This window comes from Delphinus delphis, chromosome 2 (assembly GCF_949987515.2).
Source record: "Delphinus delphis chromosome 2, mDelDel1.2, whole genome shotgun sequence".
In the NCBI taxonomy this organism is placed as follows: domain Eukaryota; kingdom Metazoa; phylum Chordata; class Mammalia; order Artiodactyla; family Delphinidae; genus Delphinus; species Delphinus delphis.
In genome coordinates, this window is record NC_082684.1 from 177658880 (window position 1) to 177685905 (window position 27026).

A 27026-nucleotide genomic window follows, 5' to 3' on the forward strand; every position below is an offset into this window, starting at 1 on the left:
CAACGGTGCACCACATCCTTGCCAACAGCTGTTATTTGTGCTCTTTTTGATGATGGCCATTCTGACAGGTGTGACGTAGTATCTCATTGTGGGTTTGATTTGCATTTCCCTGATGATTAGTGATGTTGAGCATCCTTTCATGTGTTTTTTGGCCATCTGTATGTCTTCTTTGGAAAAAAATCTGTTCTATTCCACTGATGCATATGTCTGTTTTTGTGCCAGTACCATTCTGTTTAGATTACCATAGGTTTGTAGTATAGTTTAAAATCAGGAAGCATAATACCTCTAGCTTCGTTCTTCTTTCTCAAGGTTGTTTTGGCTATTTGAGGTCTTCTGTGTTTCCATACGAATTTTTTTCTTTTTTTTTTTTTAATTAATTTTTTTGCTGCATTGGGTCTTTGTTGCTGCACGTGGGCTTTCTCTAGTTGCGGCGAGCGGGGGCTGCTCTTTGTTGCGGTGCATGGGCTTCTCATTGTGTGGCTTCTCTTGCTGTGGAGCATGGGCTCTAGGCACGTGGGCTTCGGTAGTTGCGGCATGCAGGCTCAGTAGTTTCTGCTCACAGGCTCTAGAACGCAGGCTTAGTAGTTGTGGCACACGGGCTTAGTTGCTCTGCGGCATGTGGGATCTTCCCGGACCAGGGCTCAAACCCGTGTCCCCTGCATTGGCAGGTGGATTCTTAACCACTGCACCACCAGGGAAGTCCCTCCATACAAATTTTAGAATCATTTGTTCTAGTTCTGTGAAAAATGCCATTGGTATTTTAATAGTGATTGCACTGAATCTGTAATTTCCTTGAGTATTATGGTCATTTAACAATATTAACTTTTCCAGTCCATGAACACAGTTTATCTTTCCACCTGTTCGTGCCGTCTTCAATTTCTTTCATCAGTGACTTCTAGTTCTCTAAGAACAGGTCTTTTACCTCCTTAGGTAGGTTTATTCCTAGGTATTTTATTCTTTTGATGTGATGGTAAACAGGATTGTTTTCTTAATTTCTCTTTCTGATAGTTTGTCTTTAGTGTATAGAAATGCAACAGATTTCTGTATATTAATTTTATATCCTGCAACTTTACGGAATTTATTGATGAATTCTAGTAGTTTTTTGGTGGCGTCTTTAGGATTTTCTATGTATATATCATGTCATCTGCAAGCAGTGACAGTTGTATTCTTCCTTTCCAGTTTGGATTCCTTTTATTTCTTTTTCTTGTCTGATTACTGTGACTAGGACTTCCAATACTATGTTGAATAAAAGTAGCAAATAAAAGTTTTTTCCTGTAGTTGATTTCTAGTCTAGTGGTTGGAAAAGATACTTGGCATAATTTCAGTCTTTTTACATTTATTGAGAGTTGTTTTGTGGCCTAGCATCTGATCTATCCTGGAGAATGTTCCATGTGCACTTGAAAGGAATGTTCTGCTGCTTTGTGGATGGAATGTCCTCTGTATGTCTATTAAACCGTTGGCTCTTACATGTCATTTAAGGCCACTGTTTCTTTATTGATTTATTGTCCAGATAATCTGTCCATTAATGTTAAGGGATGTTAAAGTCCCTTACTGTTATTCAGTTACTGTCAGTTTCTCCTTTATGTATGTTAATATTTGCTTTATGTATTTAGGTGCTGTTATGTTGGGTGCATATATATTTACAGTTGTTATATCTTCTTGTTGAGTTGATCCCTCTATCGTTATGTCATATCCTTCTTTGTTTCTTGTTGCAGCGCTTGTTTTAAAGTCTGTCTTATCTCACATAGGCATTGCTGCCCCAACTTTATTTTTGTTTGCATCTGCATGGAATATATTCTTCCACCCCCTCACTGTCAGTCTGTGTGTGTCTTTAGATCTGAAGTGAGTATCCGGTAGGCAGCATATATATGGGTCTTGTTTTTTTTATCCAGTAATACTGTATGTCTTTTGATTGATAAGTATGTACTTATTACCATTTTGTGAATTGTTTTCTGGTTGTTTTTGTAATTCTTCTTTTTTCCTTTCTTTACCTTTGTTCTCTTCCCTTTGGATTTGATGACTATCTTTACTGTTATGTTTGGATTTCTCTCTATTTTGTGTATGTGTATCTATTATAGATTTTTGATTTATGGTTATAATGAGGTTCATATGTAACCACCTATATATATGCATGATTATTTTAACTTGATGATCTTAAGTTCTAATGCATCATAACACCTCTGCGTTTTTACTCCACCTCCTCCCATGTTTAATGTTTTGGACAGCATATTTTACGTCTTTTTGTGTATCCCCTAATTACTTATTGTGCATAAAGATGGTTTTACTACTTTGTTCTTTAATCTTCCTACTAACTTTATAAGGGGTTGATCTACTGCCTTTCCTGTTTGTTTGTAGGAGACTCCAGTGGGCCCCCGCAGCACACTCGTCTCTGGTCACCAGAGCTGCACCTCTAGGGGTGCCTCTGTGTGTGCTGCGGGGGCCCTTCTGTCGTGGTGGGGCTGACTCCTGTGGGCACGCTGGTAGGTGGGGCTGACCCCCAGTCCAGTGGGCTGCCCGGCCCTGCCTCACGAGGTGGCTGTCAGCCCACTGTTGTGCGGCGCTAGGTCCCAGCATGGCTGGTGCCAGCCCGCCACTGGGCAGGTCAGTGCTTGGTGCTAATAGGCAGGAGGAAGGACTCCGAAACGACGCTTGCAGCTCGCACGTCACTATGGTAGAGTGAGCTCCCCGAGTGGCTTCTGCCTGCATCTCTGTTCCCAGGGGTGTGCAAACTGTCTCCTGCCTCTCCAGGAGGCTCTCTAAGACCAGCAAGAGGGTCTCATCCAGGCTCCTTTCAAATTACTGCCTCTGTGCTGGGATTTGGAGTGCAGGAGATTTTGTATTTGCCCTTTAAGAGTGGAGTCTTGGGCTTCCCTGGTGGCACAGTTGTTGAGAATCCGCCTGCCAATGCAGGGGACACAGGTTCGAGCCCTGGTCTGGGAAGATCCCACATGCCGTGGAGCAACTAACCCCGTGTGCCACAACTACTGAGCCTGTGCTCTAGAACCTTCAAGCCACAACTACTGAGCCTGCACTCTAGAGCCCGCGAGCCACAACTACTGAGCCCACGAGCCACAACTACTGAGCCTGAGCTCTAGAGCCCGCGAGCCATGGCTACTGTGGCCCACACGCCTGGAGCCCATGCTCCCCAACAGGAGAGGCCACCACAGTGGGAGGCCGCACTGCAGTGAGGAGTGGCCCCTACTCACCGCAACTGGAGAAGGCCCTTGCACAGCAACAGAGACCCACCTCTGCAGAAATAAAATAAATAAATAAATTAATTAATTAATTATTTTTTTTAAAAGGGTGGAGTCCCTATTTCCCATGGCCCCCTGGCTTTCCTGAAAGCAAGTCCCACTGGTCTGTAAAGCCAGAGGTTCTGGGGGCTCATCTTCTCGGTGCAGGACCCCCAGGCTGGGGAGCCCAGTGTGGGACCCAGATCCCTCAGTCCTTGGGGAGAACCTCTGCAATTTTAATTTTCCTCCTGTTTGTGGGGTGTGGGTCTTGACTGTACCTCGCCTCCACACCTCCTACCCATCTCATTGTGGTTCCTTCGTTATATCTTTAGCTGTGTCAGATCTTCTCTGCTGGTCTTCAGGTTCTCATTGATAGTCGCTCTGTGAATACTTGTAACTTTGCTGTGCCTGTGGGGGCAGGTGGGCTCAGGGCGGCCCTTCTCCACCGTCTTGGCCACTCCCTCCAAAATCTCTGTAAGATAAAAATAAAGGCATTTTTACATTTAGTTAATGGGAATATTTGCCTAAATGTAAAGCTTTAACTAGAAACTTTCTAGCATCATTTATTAACCCCCAAACGGGCTGTATTTGTGTGGCTGAAGTGAATGAGCCTTTATGTAAAATCACACACAACACATTTGCCTACTGTAAGGTAGGAGTTACTAATTAAATGCACACAAATAATTAAAAGTAATGTGCCTTTCTAATTACCTTATCCATTTGGTGTATTGTTTACAAGAATTTCAACTAATGCAGTTTGATGCTCATGGCTTTATTCTTTCTTTCCAGAATTTGCACACAAAGTGATTTTCTGAATTCTTATGAAATTTAAAAAACAAAAGAAACATAGTTACGTTTCTGCTTCAAATAGAAAGATTCTTTTTATTTTTAAAGCCAGCAAGCCCGTCCACTTCAGTGCACTGCGTGAATTCCACATTAGTGAACTCCAGAATGACTTTTTAACGTGCTTTCTTGGCTTCTCCTCTGATATCATCATTCTGTTTGAGTTTCCTTAGTCCTGAGTCAAGAATCCTAATAGACATGCCCTGTGTATGTTGCCCAGGCCTGAGATGCTTGCCGTCTTCCTTAGGTTTAGCTTAGTTCTCAGAGGCTCTGCACAGGATGAGTTTTGAGTTCACCGGATTTGACTTCTGCCACTTCTTGTAGCCTGAGTCTTGTATTCCACCAGCATAACTTTCATCTCTATTTAAAGTGTGGGACAGCTTGGAATGGGGTGAGGGACTTTGTGAAGTTGTGGGTCACAGCCACAAACAGCTGAGCAGCCGGCTACCTGAGCCCGGGTCCTGTCCTCGGCATTCTTTTGATAAGATGATGGATCGAATGGAAGGAATGCAGGCATACTGGCTTCTGAGTACCAGTGAAGCCGTAATCCCAATGTGCGATCTTGGGAAAATTACCCTTTCATTGTCTTGGTTTTCTCATCTGTAGAACGAGGATAACTATACCTTTCTGGCAGGGATGTTTTGAGGATTAGTCATGGTGTATGTAAACCATGGGACACAAGCCTGCTGCATAAAAAGACCTCATTGTGTCATCACTGTCTTTACTTTTGCAAAGCCTGCTGTCTGTGATTTAAATACATGCTGTTTAGGTTATCTTCTCTGCTTCCCTTTAGCATGAACAAGCACAGCTGGAAACAAACTCTAGAGAAACTTATTTGTATACTTATGTGTGTCACCAATTGTGGTAAAAGTTTATACATTGAAGAGGAGATGAATGTGTCCCGTTACAGACTCATAATAGACCTAACTCAGTGTGCATCCCTAAACCAACTGCGGTGTACGTCGTCTAAACAAACCAGCCAACTAAAACTGTGACCTTAGGCCCCACCGTAGAAAAAGGACACAGGACGGGAGTGTGGATGGAAGATGTGATCTTAAGGTCAAGATCTAAAAGAGGAAAAAGTCTATAACTTCACCTGTGTGGGTGGCAGGATTGATCCAAGGGCCTGGCTGGGAAAATGCTGTTGAGTGGTCTGCCCGGCAGTTTTGTAGGAAGAATGGTTAAAATTATGTCCCTGTTTTAATCTTTTTGTGACAGGATCCCACCTTGAAGATGATGGCTTCAAATAACCTAACCTAGGGGAAATTTTTAAAATAAAGTATTTGCCACTGCACATTTTTGGCATGGTCTGCGGGTGTGCGGTAAAGCAGGGTCCCTGGTAAGAGTTAGCTTATGTAAGGGCTAAAATTGAAAACAGTCCAAGTCTAAGGGCATCACGTGAGCAAAAGCATACTTTCCCCCGCTAATTCAAACATGCCTACTTTTTTCCTCCAGAGCTAAAATAAATCACTGTGGTTTTTTGGCATGGGTAGAAGAAGAAAGAAAAAAATGCTAGACTCTCACTCAGCAAATTAGCTCACACTCTGGGAAGTACTCCAGGGCCCAGACCTCCTGAAGGGACAGTGAATCCGCATCCCCCGTAGTCCTCAGTGCCTCTGTGGGGAGCGGGCCAGGACCTGCTGTTTAAGTTGTAGTGTTCTGTTTGCTTCTTGTATAGAATTGGGTTTGCATCATCTGCAAAGCGTTGTAAAGCCCCTTGTTTTTCTTGTTTGTTTTCTGTTTATTTTAAAGAGTAGGTTTCAGCACTTACTCAGATCTTGTTTGTCCCTACAGAGTGGATAAGACACATGAGCCCCTGCCTGGTGCCTGGCGCTTTGGAGACAACCCGTCAATGCTTATCACTCCCCCGCCCCTCATCTTGCAGCCTCGCGTTACCTTGATGTGATTCCATTCACAGGGAGGCCCCAGCCTGCGTCTGAAGCGCACCGCGGTCCTTGTCTGAGTTTAGGCAGGTGGATTTCCGTCCCTGATGCTCACTGTTCCAGCGCCAAAGTCATCCCCTTCCCTTCTGCTTCTCTGGATCTTAAGATCAAGGAGCCAGGTTCAAACGTGAGCCCCACCAACTCCTGTTAGGACGTTGAGCACGTTCTCTAGCCATCGCGTCCAGACATTCTAGGTGCAGATGCTTCTTGCTTTAACTTCATTCGGCAAATAGCTTTACCTCCATGACAGCAGAGTCACCGAGCGTAACTTAAATAAATAAAACAACCTAACGAGTGCCTCCAGTTTGCCAGCTAGGGAAACAGTTGGTGAGCAGATAGATGACATCGCTGTTTTCAAGTCTGTTCGAGGGTGAAGACGAGTATGCAGACGATCATGACGGAGTGTAGTCGGCCCTCTGACACGCAAGGGCAGGGGGCACAAGCGCTGGGCGCCCGACCCGCGTTTAAAGTGTCAGGGAAGAATCCCTAGGGCGTATCTAAGACGCAGCCTGAATTAGCCAGGAAAGGACAGCAGTGTTTTTGCTGAGCGGCACGTGACGAGGACCCAGCAGCACAGAGAAGACTCCGCCACATTACAGGGCGCAGGGGTCTCACGCAGCCGGGGTGTGCGGTGCAAGGTGGGAGTGGTGAGAATGAAGGTTAGGGAGGGAGGCGCAGCTCCCAACGTGCAAGCCGGGCAGACCTGTCAAAGAGTCACGTCGGGTTCTCTTCCCAGTGCAGGAGTGGGAGGTGCTGGTGAGAAGTGACGGGAGCCTGGCCGGGATGCTGGGGACAGCGGTGCACAGTGCAAGGTTAAGGAAGGTGTTCCTTTCGCTTTCTTGGTCATTCCAGCTGTTTTAAGGTGGGAGACAGTGTGAATTTCCAGTACTGATGGGAAGGAGCGTGAAACAGAGTGCAGGAGAGGTGAAGACGCGGGAGGAGACCCCCTACGAGGGGCTGCAGCTGGCGGCTGGGTGTAGGCGCGCAGCTCTGTGGAGAGGACTGAGGAAGTGCGTGTGCTGGTGTTCTCAGAAAGACGGTGCTGCCTGCTGCACAGAGGGGTGGGAGCTGCTCGGAGGCTGACTCAGGAGAGGGGCACAGATGAGGTGTCCGGGCTCGGGTGCCAGCGGTGGCGCGTCGCAACTCTGAGGATCTTCAGGAGGGAAGATCGACAGCCTTTGACAATTGTTAGATTAGAGGGGAGGTTCTAGGTGTGAGGAGAGAGGAGGTTCTAGGTGTGAGGAGAGAGGAGATTAGAGGGTTGGGATGGGACCACATGGTGACCCGGGAAATCCAATCAGGAAAACTGGGTAACTGCTGGAGAGCCCAGAGGTCTGAGCTCTGTGGGGAGCACAGTGTGTGCATCCCTGCTCCCGATGTACGGGCTTTCTCAGTCCAGGCGCAGACGTGTAGAGCAGCCATGAGATTGACCTTGGACTGGAAGTTTCCGTGACAAGTGTGATAAAGGCCAGCGTGTAAGAGCTTTGAGGGTATTAGCAAGATAGTGGGAGATACCACAGCCCAAAGAAGTGAAGACCCGAAGGGCTGTTAGACAAAAAGAAAGAAAACACTGGCGATCCTTTTGATAAGAGGAGGAATAACTGAGTGGGAGGGCTAATGATCAGGGATCGGGGGCTCACACGGGGAAGCCTGAATCCAATATTGTAGTGATGAAATAGCTCCTAGTGAGGCAGAGTCAGGGTTTGCGTAGTTTGTGGTTGAAGTGAAGTAGAGAGGAAGTAGGCTCTCTGCAGGGGTGTTGAAGTCGCCCCCGATGACGGCAGGATTGGGGTGCAGAGGTGACGAGAGCAGTGGTCCCAGACGGGGCAGGACCGCCTGCCGCGGAGAACCGTGGACTTTTGTGAGCGCACCTTTTCTTTATGCAGATGGCTGAGGACGCCGGGGATGAACACCTGACATTTCTATGGAACAGAAACCTGTCCTGCATCCCACACGACTTCCCAGTGTCATGCCAGACGCTGAGGGGCTCATAGGTGGCTCACCTGCCCCATCTCGGGCATTATTTTTACACTGCACTTGCGCATACACTGCACGTTCTTCGTAAAAGTTTTATTTTCTTCTCTTTGATAGCCTTGATGTGTTGTATCCCTGTTTCCTTATTAAGGCTGCTTTTTCCTCTCTTTCCTTATCATATTCCAGTAAGACCCATCTGTGTTTCCATCGAGTTGCTAGACTTTATTCTGGTGTTCACCTGCATCCTTGGGCTTTCATCTCCTGTTCTTTCTGGTACAGGATGGCTGCTAGTCTTTTTATTACGCTGAAGTCCAGACTTATTTAGAATAAGTAGGTGCAGACATCTGACTTCATTTTCTCCAGTCATGCCCGAGCATTTACATATCGAAATACACATTGTTTTATTGTAAATTACTTTTTGATCCTTCATATATTACAGCTAGGGCGTTATATTAATTTGGAGGGAGAAAGTATATGCACTAGCAAGTTATATCAGCTGTGAATGCCATTTCAGGATAAAACTGGGATATTACAGAGTATTCTTTTTTTTTTTTTCTTTTTTTTGGCGAGGGGGTACACGGGCCTCTCACTGCTGTGGCCTCTCCCGCTGCGGAGCACAGGCTCCGGACGCGCAGGCTCAGCGGCCATGGCTCACGGGCCCAGCCGCTCCGCGGCATGTGGGGTCTTCCCGGACCGGGGCACGAAGCCGTGTCCCCTGCATCGGCAGGCGGACTGTCAACCACTGCGCCACCAGGGAAGCCCCAGAGTATTCATTTTAGAGAGAGACTTGAGAACCACTGTCCTGGGGCAGAGAGCTGGCACCCCGCAGCCGCGTGTGGGAAGGTGGACGGCGCTGGCGAGTGGCCAGCTGGGGGCAGGTCAGTTTGTGCAGGCGGAGGCCCCTTCGTCTTGCTCCCAGCTCGCCCCCACCCAGACCCCCAGCCGCTCTGCTCTGTCCTCCTGGGTGTTCTCCATTGTCCAGCATAAAACCCCATGCTTTTCAAAGCCTGGAAGAGTAAGTAGGCAAGGGAATGAACCCTTGAATACCTGGGTGCGGTGCTAGTTACTAGACGTGGGTTTTCATTATTCCGCCCAAGAAAGGGAGCATGGTTCCTTTTAGGATTAGAATGAAGTCCAGCCAGGGCTCAAGGACGAGAACGTGTCCAGTGTCTTAGTCCTTTCAGGCCAACCCAGCAAAGTATCACAGCCCAGGTGGCTTATAGACGACAGACATTGATTTCTCACGGTTCTGGAGGCTGGAAGTCGGAGCTCAGGATGCCAGCAGTGGGGGCGAGGGCTCCCTTCTCTCCTTGTGTCCTCACATGGCCAGGCGCTAGGGGCCTCTGTGACATCTCCTATAAGAGCACTAAGCCCGTTTATGGGGTCTCCACCCTCGTGACCTCAGAACCCCCCAGAGACCTTTGCTTCCAACAGCATCACGTTGCGTTAGGGTTCCAACATGTGAATCTGGGGGGGACACAGACATTCAGACCACAGCACGGGTGTCGCCAGGTGAGGGAGTGTTGAGGATGGGCATGTAACGGAGGGCAGTCTGGCCCTGCGGCTTGCGTTCTGCTCAAGGCGTGACACCGTCACCAGATAGACCTCGATGGCAGGGCTGTGAGAAGCTAGGCGTCTGGGCTTGTGCCCTTCCAACTCTTGATTTCAGACTCATATTTGAAACCACTCTTCGTTTTCTGGCCCCAGTCTGTTCATTCTGTGTGACTCTCCCAACCCAGTTACTTTCTCTGAAGGCGGACTTCACTTATCTTTTAATCTTCCCAGCGTTTACTGTGTGCCTTGTTCACGACAGGTGTTAGTATGTGCACACCGATTGAAGTACATCAGGTCTGTGTAAGTTTTCAAAGGCTCAAGGACCAACTGAGAATAAACAGTGCTGCAGAGGAGCTTGGCGTTGCGCTGATGGTTTTGCAAGTTTAAAATGCGCGGTTAGGTGTTTGCACCTAAAATAAAATCAAGGTTCAAAGATTTTCTTTTATTAGGATCCAAAAACGTTTAAAATTGTGTAATTCCTTTTTTTTAGGTGCACTTATTTTTTAAGCTCTTCGGGATACCATTACCTGTTAATGTACTCAGATACTCTTGAATGTTTCATTTAAAACAAAGATTTCTAATCTTTTTAATGGAAAGATGGGGATTTAAATTTAAAAAGTAGAAAAGCGAAATACAAAAAAACCAGGAAAAATAAAGAAACACAAAGAAAATCAAGCAAATAACTCCTAGTTTTTTCTTACGTACAACTTAACTAGAGATAATCTGTTGACTTGGGATGCATGTGAAGTTGGATACACGTTTTCAGTCTGTCTTAACGGATCATGTCAATCATAGCAATGTTTATATGGTGTTCTGTTCAGGAGTGAATTTCTGTTTTCCTGTTTTTCAGGTCCTGTAGGGGTAGGTTTGAATGAACTGAAACGAAAGCTGCTGATCAGTGACACACAGCACTACGGCGTGACGGTGCCCCGTAAGTTCTGTGCCGTTTGCTGCTACTACTGCTGGCCCAGCACATACACAGCATGTGTGCTGCAGAGCCCTGCTGTCAGCACTCACATGTAGACCTCACCACAGCCCTGGGGCGTAGGGAGTGACAGTGTCCACATTTTACAGAGGAGGAAACTGAGGCACAAGAGTTAAGGGGTTTGCCCCAGATGACACAGATCACTGGCAAGGTGTTTGTTGCTTTCAGCTTCCCTACTCGCATTTTTTATGGTGGATTTTAATACAGGTATGACATCAAATTATTACTTACAAGTTTTCTGCTCAGTAGAAGTTTATTCTGCTTCTTCAATTTCCAGAGTTTTCAATGAGCTTTAAGATTAGAAGGGCCAAACTGCAGAGAGTGAAGGAGGCTTCTTATAAACGTTTCTTAATTACTTTTCATATTGTAGTAATTGGCAATAGTAATTTTTCATGGCCATATATCCAAATGTGGTAGGCTTCTTTTCAGTATACAGAATTAGGTCTATTTTTATAAAAGTGGTTTTCACAGGCATTCTTACAAGTGAAATGTGATCCTGGAAGCATTTTGACACCCAGAATAAATGCCATTTGACTACTTAATAGGTTGATGTTAGGGAACCATCTAAAAGACTAGATTAAATGTTGGCTTTTTAAGTGGTTTTAGTAATGTTTAAAAAAAAGTCGATTGTATAATGCCCTTAGCAATGTTCTCTAGTTTTGGACTAGTTGAACTTTATTTTAAAATTATAGTTTTCTGTTACCTTGTTACGCCTTGTTACTGCATTTTTCCAAGTTATTGTTTGTAATCATTTTCAGCCGTAAGTTATAGGGCTGCTGGTTTCTACCAACAGAGATGAAAGTAAAGGAAACTGGAAATATGGAATTAAACAGTTTCTTTTTATTTCTACTTTAATTATGTACTTCTCTCACAAAAGCTGAATTGCAATATACAAGTCATTAGAACATTTTACAAAACAACTGTTAAGCTTACAGGTGAGCAATTACAGAAGAAACCTAGAAGATGGAAAACAGATTAGAAAGGAAAAAAAACCAATTAATTTCCTACTGTGTCTTCATTGCCCTTATTTGTCTTATTTTGCCCTCCCAACAACGGTGTAAGATGGGCAACATCTCCATGTCACAGAGGAGGAAACAGGTGAAACGATACTTTGATTGACTCAGAGGTCCCATAGGCAATAGCTGCACTTGGATTTGAAGCCAGGTCTCACGTTCTCCCTACCATTTAATGCTGCGCAGCCCTTTGCAACTCCAGATTCTCTTTACTGTAGCCCAATGAGTAGTAAAAACTAATTTCTTTTGAAGAGGATAAAGGTTAATAAGGCTGCCTATCAAATGTAACCCTCCATGATAATTTTGGTATTACTCAGGGCACTTTGGACTCAGTTAATCCAACTATTAAAATACTGTTTGCATCTGAAGTTGTTATAGAAGTTAACAACATCCAGAAATGTTCTGGGGCTGAGACTCTCCAAAGAAATCCCTAAAGGAGTAATTTTCCTTTTTAAACAGGTGTTAATGTCAAAAGATCCCCAGAACCCAGTGTTTTCCATACTTGCCTGATAATAAGAGTCTCCTGAGGTTCTTATGAAAAGATTACAAGGCCTTTCCAAAGAGATTCTCCTTCTGGAGACCTGACAGAATTCCTGCAAATCTGTATTTATAGCTCGTATCCCAGGTGATTCACTGTGTCAGTCATGTGTGAGAAATACAGCCACAGCATCAAATGAGGATGATTTAATTAATTAAGAAGATATTTTAAGAGCAGTTTTGGAATTTTAGATTGCTTTGTTTTGTAAAAGACTTTTAGGTAGAGTCGTGATCATCTGGAGAAAAATTATTGCCTTGATTATACCACCGGTGTTCTGTTTGATGTTTAAATTCTCTGTTCCAAAAAATGTACCAGATATCCACCAGAAGGGGTAAATGGAAAAGATTGGGAGCAGTGGAACTCTCGCACATTGCTGGGGTGGGGAAGCAGAGTAATTCAGCCACTTTGGAAAACTACGGATCTGCTGAGGCTGAGCAAATGCAAAACCCTGTGACCCAGCCGCTCCGCTCCTAGGACACTCCTCCCAGAAACGCATACAATATGTACTCAGACATGCATAGAAACGGTACTCAGAAGAGCTCAAAACTGGAAGCTACCCCAGTGCCCATCAGTAGTAGACTGGATAAGCAAATGGTGGTATATTCACACAGAGGGATGTTGTAATGCAGTGATAATCTGCTACGCATGCAGAAGTACACATGACTCCCACAAACATTACGCTGAGCGAAAAGAGGTCGACAGACGCAAAAGAGAATGCGCTTATGACGCCCTTTTTATAAATGCAGGAAAGGCAGTGCTAATACGTGCTGTTAGAAATCTTGAGGAGGTGGGTTGGAGGGGGTTCTGCGTCCTGGCAATTTTCTTCTTCAGAGTACTGGTTACACAGGTGTATTTGATATGTGAAGATTCATCGGGCTCCCATGGGAACTTCTCTGTATATTATAGTTCAGGTTTTTAAACATAAAAAAGAAACACTTGGTAGTTAAGTTAATTGTTGATTTAGTTAATGTCCTGGTTTTGATATGTACTATAGTTATGGAAGGTGTTACCCTTGGAAGAAGCTGAGTGATGGTTACATGAGGCCTCTATGTGCTATTTTTGCAACTTATTGTGAATCTATGATTATTTCAATTTAAAAAAAAAACTTTTTGAAGGGATGCTAAATTAGGTAAATGCTATTTCTTTCGTGCTAAAATGGACGAACAACCTATATGAACTTTTAAAATGATCCACATAGCCATATTAAACATGCCAGGTTGCTTTTAAAGAAAGTGGTCAGAGCCCCTGATTTCTGCCTAAAGATGCTTCTGTGTGGGAAATTTCATCCTTGATAAGCAGCATCAACATCGTTTTAAGGCCCCAGTTTATCATAACAAGTCTATATGGCTATTAACATAGTCCTTCAAAAGGCTTTTTCAGTAAATTAAAAGTTAACAAAGCGTTGTGAGAGTGGATATCAAATACTTGATGGATTCCAGAGTGTGTATAGTCTGGAGTGCGGGTGCTCTCGCAGCCAGCCACACCTGTTAAGCACTCTCTGTGGTTTCCCATGAAGGTATATGTTACGGTTACGTGTTGTCAGAGGCTTCAGAGGCCTCTTGCTCTGGAACACTTCTTTGTAGATAGGACACCTCTGTTGAGATTTCTAAAAATATGCATGTATATTGCAAGTTAGGGGACCAGTTAAAACTTTTTTTTTTCTTCTCCTCTCACCATGGTGGTTATTCCGGGGTTTTGTTGGGAGCACAGGAAGACAGTGGAGTTCATTTCATGTTTGTTTGATGTTTCTTTTAACCGATAAACATGGCACTTAAACAGTGAGTCATGGCGAGGTAGTGGCCTGTGTTGTGGTTTGATGCCCATCTTTGCCTTCTAATTCCTTCTCGTAAGCGTTTTCTGACCTCTGATTCAGGATTGCTCACGTTAACGAGCGTATGAGATTCCTACCGTGCCTCGTTACAGTTAGGCAGTAAATTCTTCACCGGTAAAACCACATCAGACCTGGATAGTTCAGGTTGATCATGATACGCAATTTGGTTGTAGATGTGTTACCTTGTAACTGTGTTTAGCAGTGTCATAAATGTCTTATTCACTTGATCTGGGCCTAATAATATTTTTAACCCTCCCAAGGGGTTGCATGTGTCCGTGCAGTAACCCTTAAACTGTGTGTTCCAGACTTTCAGCGTTCTGCCATTAAAATTGAATAGTTTGTGGGTTTTTTTGTTTTTTTTTTTTTTTTTTTTTTTTTTTTTTTGCGGTACGCGGGCCTCTCGCTGTTGTGGCCTCTCCCGTTGCGGAGCACAGGCTCCAGACGCTCAGGCTCAGCGGCCATGCCTCACGGGCCCAGCCACTCCGCGGCACGTGGGATCTTCCCGGACCGGGGCACGAACCCGTGTCCCCTGCATCGGCAGGCGGACTCTCAACCACTGCGCCACCAGGGAAGCCCCATTCTCAGCTTTTATGGTAGAATTAAATTTATCAGTATTCCATGCTGTTCAGCAAAGCAAGTGACCTTCTGTAAAGGACAGCACCACCTCTTGATGCCCCTCCAGCAGCTCTGAGCGTTGTGTTAAAATACGCTTGCTAACTAAATAGCAGGGAATTTAAATTTTGAATGTAATTTAAACTCATTTGGTTTTATAAATCTATTCCTGTTTGTGTTCGGTTACTTTTTTCCCCACTTCCCTTATTTTTCCTTTTATAGCATTATTGAGATATAATTAAAATAAATAAACTGCACATATTTAAAATGTACAGTTAGATCACCTATATACACACACACGAAATCATCACCACAGTCAACATAATGAAATTTCCATCTCAGAAAACGTCCCTGGGCCCTTTGTAATCCATCCTTCCACCCCTGTCCCCAGGCAACCACTGATCTGCATTCTGTCACTGTAAGATTAGTTTGAATATCTAGCATTTCTTATGAATAGAATTATACAGTACGTTCCTCCATTCTTTTCTTTTTCACCTGGCTTATTTCACTCACCTTGATGAGTTTGAGATTCACCCGTGTTGTTTCATAGATCAGTAATTCATCCCTTTGAATTGCCGAGTAGTCTGCTGCGTGGAAATACCACAGTTTGTCTATCCATCCAGTCACCTGTTGATGGATACTTGGGGGTTTCCCCACATTTTTGACTATTACAAGTAAACCTACTATGGGCATTGTATTCAAGTCTTTTGATGGACGTATTGATTTGTTTCTCCTGGGTAAATAAGTAGAAGTAGAATGGCTGAGTCATATGGTAACTGTAGGTTCAGTTTTTTAAGAAACTGTTTTCCAGAGTGGTTATGCCCTTTTACAACCGACTAGCAGTGTATATAAGACCCAGTTGCTCCATGTCCTTGTCGACTCTTGGTATAGTCGGTCTTAAATTTTTGTCAGTGCAATGTGTGTAGTGATGTCGCATTGTACTTCAATTTGCATTTAACTCGTGACTGTGATGTTATCATTTGGGCTGTTACTGACTTTTGAGAGGTCTTTGTATATTCTGAAAGTGTTCTTTATCTGATAAATGGGTTACAGATGTTTTCTTCCAGTCTGTGTGGCTTGCCTTGTTAGTTCTTCATGGTGTTGTTCAAAAAGCAAAAGTTTTAATTTTGACAAAGTCTAAATTATCACATATATTTTCTTTTATGTTCTATCTAAAAATTCTTTACTATCTCAAGTTCACAAAGACATCCTCCTGTTTCTCCTACAAGTTTTATAGTTTTAGGTTTTACATTCGGGTCTTGATCCATTTCAAGTTATCTTGTTGTGTTATTGTTTAGCAGACTTGCCGTGTTCCTGACCTCAGGAGAAATTCAGTCTATTACCATTAAGTGTGATGTTGACTCATTGATGACCTTTGTTTGCCAAGACCTTTTATCACAGATGGGTGTTGAATTTTTTTCTAATTCTTTTCCTGCATATATTGAAATGATTGTGTCTTATCTTTCATTCTGTTAATAGGGTGAATTCCATTGACTTTCAGATGTTAAGACAACCTTTCTTATAATCCAGAATCTTTCTATATATATACACAAATAGAATTTGACTTGCTAAAATTGTTAAGGAGTCTTGTGCCTAAATATGATGCATATTTGTCTATAATCTTATTTTCTAATGTGTTAGATTTTGCTATTATGATTGTACTAGTATCATAAAATGAATTTAAGCAATGATTCCTCCTCCTACCTGCAAAAAATGTTCATGTAAGATTAGTGTTATTTCATCCTTGACTGATTGATAGGCATCATCTGTCATCTAGGCCTGAAGCTTTCTTTTGGGGAAGGTTTTTAAAAGTAAATTTGATTTATGTAATAGATGCAGGGATGTTTAGATTTTTTGTCTCCTCTTATTTCAATTTTGATTCATTGTATTTTTCAGGAAATTTGTCCATTTCATCTAAACTATCGAATATGTTGGCATTAAATAGAACATAATATTCTCTTATCCTTTTTAATATCCAGAGGCTCTGTGGTAATAACCCCTTTTTCATTCTTTATATAGGTGATTTTCTCTTTTTTTCTTGATCAGTGTAATTAGATTTTAAAATTTTGTTCGTTTTTCTTTATTGTCTTTTTTTCTATTTTGTTAATTCTTTTTCTGTTAAAATTATATTTTTTGTTTTTCAGTTTTATTGAGATATAACTGATATATAACACTGTAAGTTTAAGGTGTACAGCATAAGGTGTTCACTTACATATATTGCACAGTGATCACCAACATAAGTTGAGTTATAGAATCATCTCATATAGATACCAAAAACAAAAGACAGAGAAAGAAACGTTTTTTTCCTTGTGATGAGAAATTTTAGGATCCATTCTGTTAGCAACTTTCATATATACAGTGCATCAGTGTTACGTATAATCATCATGGTGTACATTACATGCCCAATACTTACTTATTTTATAACTGGAAGTTAGTCCCTTTTGACCACCTTCATCCTGCCCCCCTACCTACCTCCAAACCCTCCCACCACTTCTGATAATCACAAGTCTGATCTCTTTTTCTTTCTTTTTTAACATCTTTATTGGAATATAATTGCTCTACACTGGTGTGTTAGTTTCTGCTGTATAACAAAGTGAATCAGCTATACGTATACGTATATCCCCATATCCCCTCCCTCTTGAGCCTCCCTCCCACCCTGCCTATCCCACCCCTCTAGGTGGTCACAAAGCACCGAGCTGATCTCCCTGTGCTATGCGGCTGCTTCTCACCAGCTACCTGTTTTACATTTGGTAGTGTATATATGTCCATGCCACTCTATCACTTCACCCCAGCTTACCCTTCCCCCACCCATGTCCTCAAGTCCATTCTCTATGGCTACTTCTTTATTCCTGTCCTGCCCCTAGGTTCTTCAGAACCTTTTTTTTTTTTTTTACATTCCATATATGTGTTAGGATACGGTATTTGTTTTTCTCTTTCTGACTTACTTCACTCTGTATGACAGACTCTAGGTCCATCCACCTCACTACAAATAACTCAATTTCGTATCTTTTTATGGCTGAGTAATATTCCATTCTATATCTGTGCCACATCTTCTTTATCCATTTATCTGTCGGTGGACACTTAGGTTGCTTCCTAATGTCCTGGCTATTGTAAATAGAGCTGCAGTGAACATTGTGGTACATGTCTCTTTTTGAATTATGGTTTTCTCAGGGTATATACCCACTAGTGGGATTGCTGGGTCATACGGTAATTCTATTTTCAGTTTTTTAAGGAACCTCCATACTGTTCTCCGTAGCGGCTCTATCAAGTAACATTCCCACCAACAGTGCAAGAGGCTTCCCTTTTCTTCACACCCTCTCCAGCATTTATTGTTTGTAGATTTTTTGATGATGGCCATTCTGACTGGTATGAGGTGATACCTCATTGCAGTTTTGATTTGCATTTCTCTAATGATTAGTTATGTTGAGCGTCCTTTCATGTGTTTGTTGGCAATCTGTGTATCTTCTTTGGAGAAATGTCTGTTTAGGTCTTCTGCCCATTTTTGGATTGGGCTGTTTGTTTGATATTGAGCTGCATGAGCTGCTTGTATATTTTGGAGATTAATCCTTTGTCAGTTGCTTCATTTGCAAATATTTGCTCCCATTCTGAGGGTTGTCTTTTGGTCTTGTTTATGGTTTCCTTTGCTGTGCGAAAGCTTTGAAGTTTCATTAGGTCCCATTTGTTTATTTTTGTTTTTATTTCCATTTCTCTAGGAGGTGGGTCAAACAGGATCTTGCTGTCATTTATGTCATAGAGTGTTCTGGCTATGTTTTCCTCTAAGAGTTTGATAGTTTCTGGCCTTACATTTAGGTCTTTAGTCCATTTTGAGTTTATTTTTGTCTATGGTGTTAGGGATGGTTCTAATCTCATACTTTTACATGTACCTCTCCAGTTTTCCCAGGACCACTTATTGAACAGGCTGTCCTTTCTCCACTGTACATTCCTGCCTCCTTTATCAAAGATAAGGTGACCATATGTGCATGGGTTTATCTCTGGGCTTTCTATCCTGTTCCATTGATCTATCTTTCTCTTTTTGTGCCAGTACCATACTGTCTTGATTACTGTAGCTTTGTAGTATAGCTTGAAGTCAGGGAGCCTGATTCCTCCAGCTCCGTTTTTCGTTCTGAAGATTGATTTGGCTATTCGGGGTCTTTTGTGTTTCCATACAAATTATGAAATTTTTTGTTCTAGTTCTGTGAAAAATGCCAGTGGTAGTTTGATAGGGATTGCATTGAATCTGTAGATTGCTTTGGGTAGTAGAGTCATTTTCACAATGTTGATTCTTTCAGTGCAAGAACATGGTATATCTCTCCATCTATTTGTATCATCTCTCATTTCTTTCATCAGTGTCTTATAATTTTCTGTATACAGGTCTTTTGTCTCCTTAGGTACATTTATTCCCAGATATTTTATTCTTTTTGTTTCAGTGATAAATGGGAGTGTTTCCTTGATTTCAGTTTCGGATTTTTCATCATTAGTGTATAGGAATGCCAGAGATTTCTGTGCATTAATTTTGTATCCTGCTACTTTACCAAATTCATTGATTAGCTCTAGTAGTCTTCTGGTAGCATCTTTAGGATTCTCTATGTATAGTATCATGTCATCTGCGAACAGTGACAGCTTTACTTCTTGTCCAATTTGGATTCCTTTTATTTCCTTTTCTTCTCTGATTGCTATGGCTAAAACTTCCAAAACTATGTTGAATAAGAGTGGTGAGAGTGGGCAACCTTGTCTTGTTCCTCATCTTAGGGGAAATGGTTTCAGTTTTTCACCATTGAGGACGATGTTGACTGTGGGTTTGTCATATATGGCCTTTATTATGTTGAGGAAAGTTCCTCTGTGCGTACTTTCTGCAGGGTTTTTATCATAAATGGGTGTTGAATTTTGTCGAAAGCTTTCTCTGCATCTATTGAGATGATCATATGCTTTTTCCCCTTCAGTTTGTTAATATGGTGTATCCCGTTGACTGATTTGCATGTATTGCAGAATCCATGCAATCCTGGGATAACCCCACTTGATTGTGGTGTATGATCCTTTTAATGTGCTGTTGGATTCTCTTTGCTAGTATTTTGTTGAGGATTTTTGCATCTATGTTCATCAGTGATATTGGCCTGTAGTTCTCTTTCTTTGTGACATCCTTGTCTGGTTTTGGTATCAGGGTGATGGTGGCCTCGTAGAATGAGTTTGAGAGTGTTCCTCCCTAGCTATATTTTGGAAGAGTTTGAGAAGGATAGGTGTTAGCTCTTCTCTAAATGTTTGGTAGAATTCACCTGTGAAGCCAGCTGGTCCTGGGCTTTTGTTTTTTGGAAGATTTTAATCACAGTTTCAATTTCAGTGCTTGTGATTGGTCTGTTCATATTTTCTATTTCTTCCTGATTCAGTCTTGCCAGGTTGTGCATTTCTAAGAATTTGTCCATTTCTTCCAGGTTGTCCATTTTATTGGCATAGAGTTGCTTGTAGTAATCTCTCATGATCTTTTGTGTTTCCTGAGTGTCAGTTGTTACTTCTCCTTTTTCATTTCTAATTCTATTGATTTGAGTCTTCTCCCTCTTTTTCTTGATGAGTCTGGCTAATGGTTTATCAATTATATTCTTCTCAAAGAACCAGCTTTTAGTTTTATTGATCTTCGCTATCGTTTCCTTCATTTCTTTTTCATTTATTTCTGATCTGATCTTTATGATTTCTTTCCATCTGCTACTTTGGGGGTTTTTTGTTCTTCTTTCTCTAATTGCTTGAGGTGCAAGGTTAGGTTGTTTATTCTACATGTTTCCTGTTTCTTTAGGTAGGATTGTATTGCTATAAACTTCCCTCTTAGAACTGCTTTTGCTGCATCCCATAGGTTTTGGGTCGTTGTGTTTTCATTGTCATTTGTTTCTAGGTATTTTTTGATTTCCTCTTTGATTTCTTCAGTAATCTCTTGGTTATTAAGTAATGTGTTATTTTGCCTCCATGTGTTTGTATTTCTTACAGATTTTTTCCTGTAATTCATATCTAGTCTCATAGCGTTGTGGTCGGAAAAGATACTTGATACAATTTCAATTTTCTTAAATTCACCAAGGCTTGATTTGTGACCCAAGATGTGATCTATCCTGGAGAATGTTCCATGAGCACTTGAGAAGAATGTGTATTCTGTTGGTTTTGGATGGAATGTCCTTTAAATATCAGTTAAGCCCATCTTGTTTAATGTATCATTTAAAGCTGTGTTTCCTTATTTATTTTCATTTTGGATGATCTGTCCATTGGTGAAAGTGGTGTGTTAAAAGTCTCATAGTATGATTGTGTGACTGTCGATTTCCCCGTTTTTGGCTGTTAGTATTTGCCTTGTGTATTGAGGTGCTCCTATCTTGGGTTCATAAATATTTACAATTGTTATATCTTCTTCTTGGCTTGATCCCTTTATCATTATATAGTGTCCTTCTTTGTCTCTTGTAATAGTCTTTGCTTTCAAGTCTATTTTGTCTGATATGAGAATTGCTACTCCAGTGTTCTTTTGATTTCTATTTGCAGGGAGTATCTTTTTCCATCCCCTCACTTTCAGTCTGTATGTGTCCCTAGGTCTGAAGTGGGTCTCTTGTAGACAGCATATGTACGGGTCTTGTTTTTGTATCCATTCATCCAGTCTGTGTCTTTCGGTTGGAGCATTTAATCCATTTACATTTAAGGTAATTATTGATATGTATGTTCCTATTCCCATTTTCTTAATTGTTTTGGGATTATTATTGTAGGTCCTTTTCTTCTCTTGTGTTTCCTGCCTAGAGAAGTTCCTTTAGCATGTGTTGTAAAACTCGTTTGGTTGTGCTGAATTCTCTTAGCTTTTGCTTGTCTGTAAAGATTTTAATTTCTCTGTCAAATCTGAATGAGATCCTTGCTGGGTAGAGTAATCTTGGCTGTAGGTTTTCCCTTTCATCACTTTCAGTATGTCCTGCCACTCCCTTCTGGCTTGCAGAGTTTCTGCTGAACGATCAGCTGCTAACCTTATGGGGATTCCCTTATGTGTTACTTGTTGCTTTTCCCTTGCTGCTTTTAATATTTGTTCTTCGTATTTAATTTTTGATAGTTTGCTTAGTGTGTGTCTTGGCATGTTTCTCCTTGGATTTATCCTGTATGGGACTCTCTATGCTTCCTGGACTTGATTAACTATTTCCTTTCCCATATTAGGGAAGTTTTCAACTATAATCTCTTCAAATATTTTCTCAGTCCCTTTCTTTTTCTCTTCTTCTTCTGGAACCCCACGATAATTCGAATGTTGGTGCGTTTAATGTTGTCCCAGAGGTCTCTGAGACTGTCCTCAAATGTTTTCATTCTTTTTTTTTTAATTCTGCTCTGCAGTAGTTGTTTCCACTATTTTACCTTCCAGGTCACTTATCCGTTCTTCTCCCTCAGTTATTCTGCTATTGATCCCTTCTAGGAATTTTTAATTTCATTTATTGTGTTGTTCATCTTTGTTTGTTTGCTGTTTAGTTCTGGTTCCTTGTTAAATGTTTCTTGTATTTTCTCCATTTTATTTCCAAGATATTGGATCATCTTTACTGTCATTATTCTGAATTCTTTTTCAGGTAGACTGCCTATTTCCTCTTCATTTGTTAGGTCTGATGCATTTTTATCTTGCTCCTTCACTGCTGTGTGTTTCTCTGTCTTCTCATTTTGCTTATCTTACTGTGTGTGGGGTCTCCTTTTCACAGGCTGCAGGTTCGTAGATTCCATTGTTTTTGGTGTCTGTCCCCAGTGGCTAAGGTTGTTTCAGTGGGTTGTGTAGGCTTCCTGATGGAGGGGACTAGTGCCTGTGTTCTGGTGGATGAGGCTGGATCTTGTCTTTCTGGTGGGCAGGTCCACGTCTGGTGGTGTGTTTTGGGGTGTCTGTGGACTTACTATGATTTAGGCAGCCTCTCTGCTAATGGGTGGAGTTGTGTTCCTGTCTTGCTAGTTGTTTGGCATAGGATGTCCAGCACTGTAGCTTGCTGGTCGTTGAGTGCAGCTGGGTGCTGGTGTTGAGGTGGAGATCTCTGGGAGATATTTGCCGTTTGATATTATGTGGAGCTGGGAGGTCTCTTGTGGACCCGTGTCCTGAAGTTGGCTCTCCCACCTCAGTGGCACAGCTCTGACGCCTGGCTGGAGCACCAAGAGCCTGTCCTCCACACGGCTCAGAATAAAAGGGAGAAAAAAATGAAAGAAAGAAGATAAAAAATAATAAAGTAAAATAAAATAAAGTTATTAAAATGAAAAATAATTATTAAGAACAAAAATTTTTTTAAGTTAAAAAAAAATGGACAGACAGAACCCTAGGACAAGTGGTAAAAGCGAAGCTACACAGACAAGATCTCACACAGAAGCACACACATACACACTCACAGAAAGACGAGAAGGGAAAAAAATATATATATCGTTGCTCTCGAAGCCCACCTCCCCAATTTGGGATGACTCGTTGTCTATTCAGGTATTCCACGGATGCAGGTACATCAAGCTGATGGTGGAGCTTTAATCCGCTGCTCCTGAGGCTGCTGGGAGAGAGTTCCCTTTCTCTTCCTTGTTCTCACAGCTCCCCGGGTTCAGCTTTGGATTTGGCCCCGCCTCTGCGTGTAGGTCACTGGAGGGTTTCTGTTCTTCGCTCAGACAGGACGGGGTTAAAGGAGCCGCTGATTCGGGGGCTCTGGCTCACTCAGGCCTGGGGGGAGGGAGGGGCACGGAGGGCGGGGCGGGCCTGCGGCCGGCGTGACGTTGCACCAGCGTGAGGCGCGCGGTGAGTTGTCCCGGGGAAGTTGTCCCTGGATCCCGGGACCCTGGCAGTGGCGGGCTGCACAGGCTCCCCGGAAGGGAAGTGTGGATAGTGACCTGTGCTCGCACACAGGCCCCTTGGTGGCGGCAGCAGCGGCCTTAGCGTCTCCCGCCCGTCTCTGGGGATCCGCGCTTTTAGCCGCGGCTCGCGCCCGTCTCTGGAGGTCCTTTAAGCGGCGCTCTTAATCCCCTCTCCTCGCCACCAGGAAACAAAGAGGGAAGAAAAAGCCTCTTGCCTCTTCGGCAGGTTCAGACTTTTCCCCGGACTCCCTCCCGGCCAGCCGTGGCGCACTAACCCCCTGCAGGCTGTGTTCACGCCGCCAACCCCAGTCCCCTCCCTGCGCTCCGACCGAAGCCTGAGCCTTAGCTCCCAGCCCCGCCCGTCCCGGCGGGTGAGCAGACAAGCCTCTCGGGCTGGTGAGTGCCGGTCGGCACCGATCCTCTGTGCGGGAATCTCCCCGCTTTGCCCTCCGCACCCGTTGCTGTGCACTCCTCCGCGGCTTCGAAGCTCCCCCCTCCGCCTCCCGCAGTCTCCGCCCGCGAAGGGGCTTCCTAGTGTGTGGAAACTTTTCCTCCTTCACAGCTCCCTCCCTGAGGTGCAAGTCCCATCCCTATTCTTTTGTCTCTGTTTTTTCTTTTTTCTTTTGCCCTACCCAGGTACGTGGGGGGTTTCTTGCCTTTTGGGAGGTGTGAGGTCTTCTGCCAGCGTTCAGTAGGTGTTCTGTAGGAGTCGTTCCACGTGTGATGTATTTCTGGTGTATCTGTGGGGAGGAAGGTGATCTCCGCGTCTTTACTATTCCGCCATCTTGAAGCTCCTCCCTTTCTCGGTTCTTTTCTGTTGAATAATAGAACACTGCATCCCGATATCAGGAATGCAACGTTCTATTGAGCCCAGGTCCTGTTATAATATTCTGGAGAAAGGTGATGTTTTATTTAGCTCTAACCGACTAGTTTATGCTTAGACTGCAAGTTTTACCTCACTTTCTGTAGGTTATGGTTTAAATCTCTCTCCAGTTCTCTGAACGTCTGCCGTGTTGGTTTGGGTCTGCCCTGTCATGTGAAGTTCAGGGATTGGTCTGCACCTTGTGTGCATAGTGCAGATCTCAGCTCCGTTCTCGAAGCCTTCTCTCCGTTGGTTTGGCTGTGTTCTGTGCTTCCACTGCTGACGGATCAGGCTGAGACTTGTGTATTCTAATCTTAATTCACTTCCTACAGCTTCGCTCTGCTGCTTTGAGTCTGGGCTGCATGTGTACGGCTTAGGGGTTATTCTTAGGCCAGTGCTGGTTTGTGCACAGAAGTAGAGTATTTTCTTCTCTAGCTCTCTCCCTTCCTGGGTTCCTTGCACACTCTTCAGCTCGCAGGGGCGTCATTTTTTCTGGTCCTTTTCACCAGGAAGTCAGGGCTTCTATTGGAATTTAGGCGCACATTCCTCCACGCTGCTCTGTGAATGAGCCCACCCCTAGGGCAAAGCTAAAAGGAAATAAAAGTTAAACCCTTCCCCAGGGCGCTTGACTCTCTTCCACAGTTTACCTGCCCTTTTTATTTTCAAAGTGCTCAATACAAAAATAGATGTTTTGGATCCAGAGGTTTTAGTTGTAATCAGCAGGAAGGATGGACTGTAGTCAGTTTTTCACGCGCCATATCAGCCTGCAGTTCCTTAGGGGTTTGTTTTTAAAGTTATTTTCTGCTCCATTATAATTCAGTAGCAAATAGTTAGGCAAAATTGCTGAGAGTTTAGAAGTTCATTTGTATTTCAAGAAGATGCTTATGATTTTGCAAAGGAGAGATGACCAGCACATAGAAGTCTTTGACTTTGATTGGGAAATTAAGCATAGATGGCGTACACCATGTGCCCTGGGCAGAAAACAGTAAAATAATTTTAGAGTTTTTACCTTTCAACCTAGTGGGCAGTAGACTTGCTTACAGTGAACAAAGAATCAATATGACAATAATAAGCATATTATTTGCCAAAGAAAGGGGTTTTTCCTCAAGGGTTGAAATACCGTTTTTGTTTAATTAACATATTAAAGCTCCTTCAGATAATTAATAGCATAAACATAATGCAACTTAATTTTGAATCCATCTTCAAATCAATATAACTTTAATATCAGTGGAAAAACTGAATTAATGGGATTCCTATATTTTATTAGCTAATTTGCTTTTTAAGTTTTAAAATCTTATTTAAGAAAAGTCCTTTCATCAAATATATGATAATTTCTTTTTTAGTATTTTACTTAGGGTGGCTGATGCAGGCTTTTCTGAACTCTTTTTAATTAAACCACAGACACCACCAGACCAAGGAGAAGCCAGGAGAGTGATGGGGTTGAGTATGTCTTCATTTCCAAGCATTTGTTTGAGACCGATGTACAAAATAACAAGTATGTGGACTTCTTTTAGAATCTTTGTATAACTGTTGTTTTTAAACATGTGCCCATATGTCTAGTTGTAGACAACTGAGGGTTCCCTTCCGTTTGAAATGAATTTTCATTTTTATAATAATATTTGAAACTGATAAAAAGATAATTCATTTAGTGGTTATTACCCATCTTTGCCTGTAATCTTTTAATAACCTAGAGCTGTTGTGTATCTGGTAAATTGAATGTGTCGGGATTATTTTGCTAGTGTAGTATTGTGAGATCGTCCTACCCCTGTAATTGAATCTTAACGTAGAATTTAGATAGAACTTTATTTTAGTAACTAATAACTGTGTAATAGATCCCTAGTTCCAGTCTTTTCCACGAACCTCCCTCTCTCTCATTGGCTCTTCAACAAACCAAAGTAATGTTAACCATCTTGCTTGTACCACATCCTCTAGCAAGCGCTGAGCCTCCCAGCCCCTGGGTTTCCATGTGCTGAAGCGTGGGTATTTCAGGGTGTCAGGGAGCAGCGTGTGCTCTACCGCGGGACTGTGGGGCTTTCTTGAAACATCGAAATCCTTTCCTGCGTTTGGCACAGCGATTGAGTTTTTATAGCACATTCTCAGCTGTCCTGCTCGCGTTAGCCACCAGCCAGTCCTCCTCGAGTTCTAAAGCTGAGCTTGGTGGTTCTTTCGTGTGCAGTGAAATTTCAGTAGTTTTTATTGTTTGGCTTATTCACTGTTTTATTGCATTGCATTAGTTCTGAAAAAGAGGTGATGGAAAACATTAGAGTCCTGCTGGACTAAAGTACTTTTTTTCTGCTTAAGTGTAATACAAGCAAGTATTACTGATTTGAAAAAATAAAATAGAAGATTTTTTTAAATTGACATTCTGGAGTACTTGGACCTAGTTATTTTATTAAAAGCAGTTTAAAAAATTACATATTCAGCAAAAACATCTTTTATATATGAATTATGTCTGCCATATATAATTCACAAATGATTCTAATTTCTACAGGTTTATTGAATATGGTGAATATAAAAACAACTATTACGGCACAAGTATAGACTCGGTTCGGTCTGTCCTAGCTAAAAACAAAGTTTGTTTGTTGGACGTTCAGCCTCATGTAAGTGAACAGTGACCTATTCAACACCCTTGAAGCCCGTGTAATCTACCACTCTTGAGCATTTCAGTATGGGGAAAATCTGAAATCTACTCACTTCTGGCATGTAGGTGGCTTTCCTAAGGTGACAGAAGCATTTAAATGTCAGTTGAGAAGTTTCTGCTGAAAAGAAGCCCATGTTGTTATTAGGAAACAGGGGTCAGGGAGGCCTCGACATTTGTTTGTAACTCTTATTTAGATGCAGTGTT

General features: G+C 42.6%; 1 protein-coding gene across 7 annotated transcripts in view; it reads left to right on the forward strand.

Annotated features, from left to right (window-relative positions):
- Positions 1 to 27026, forward strand: part of MPP7 (MAGUK p55 scaffold protein 7) — a 248064-nt gene that overhangs the window by 215814 nt on the left and 5224 nt on the right. For all 7 annotated transcript variants that reach the window (XM_060006381.1, XM_060006379.1, XM_060006378.1 and 4 more), the window contains 3 exons: positions 10398 to 10478; positions 25583 to 25676; positions 26673 to 26781. In XM_060006381.1, the coding sequence (XP_059862364.1) occupies positions 10398 to 10478; positions 25583 to 25676; positions 26673 to 26781 (284 nt within the window). The remainder of the gene's footprint in view (positions 1 to 10397; positions 10479 to 25582; positions 25677 to 26672; positions 26782 to 27026) is intronic.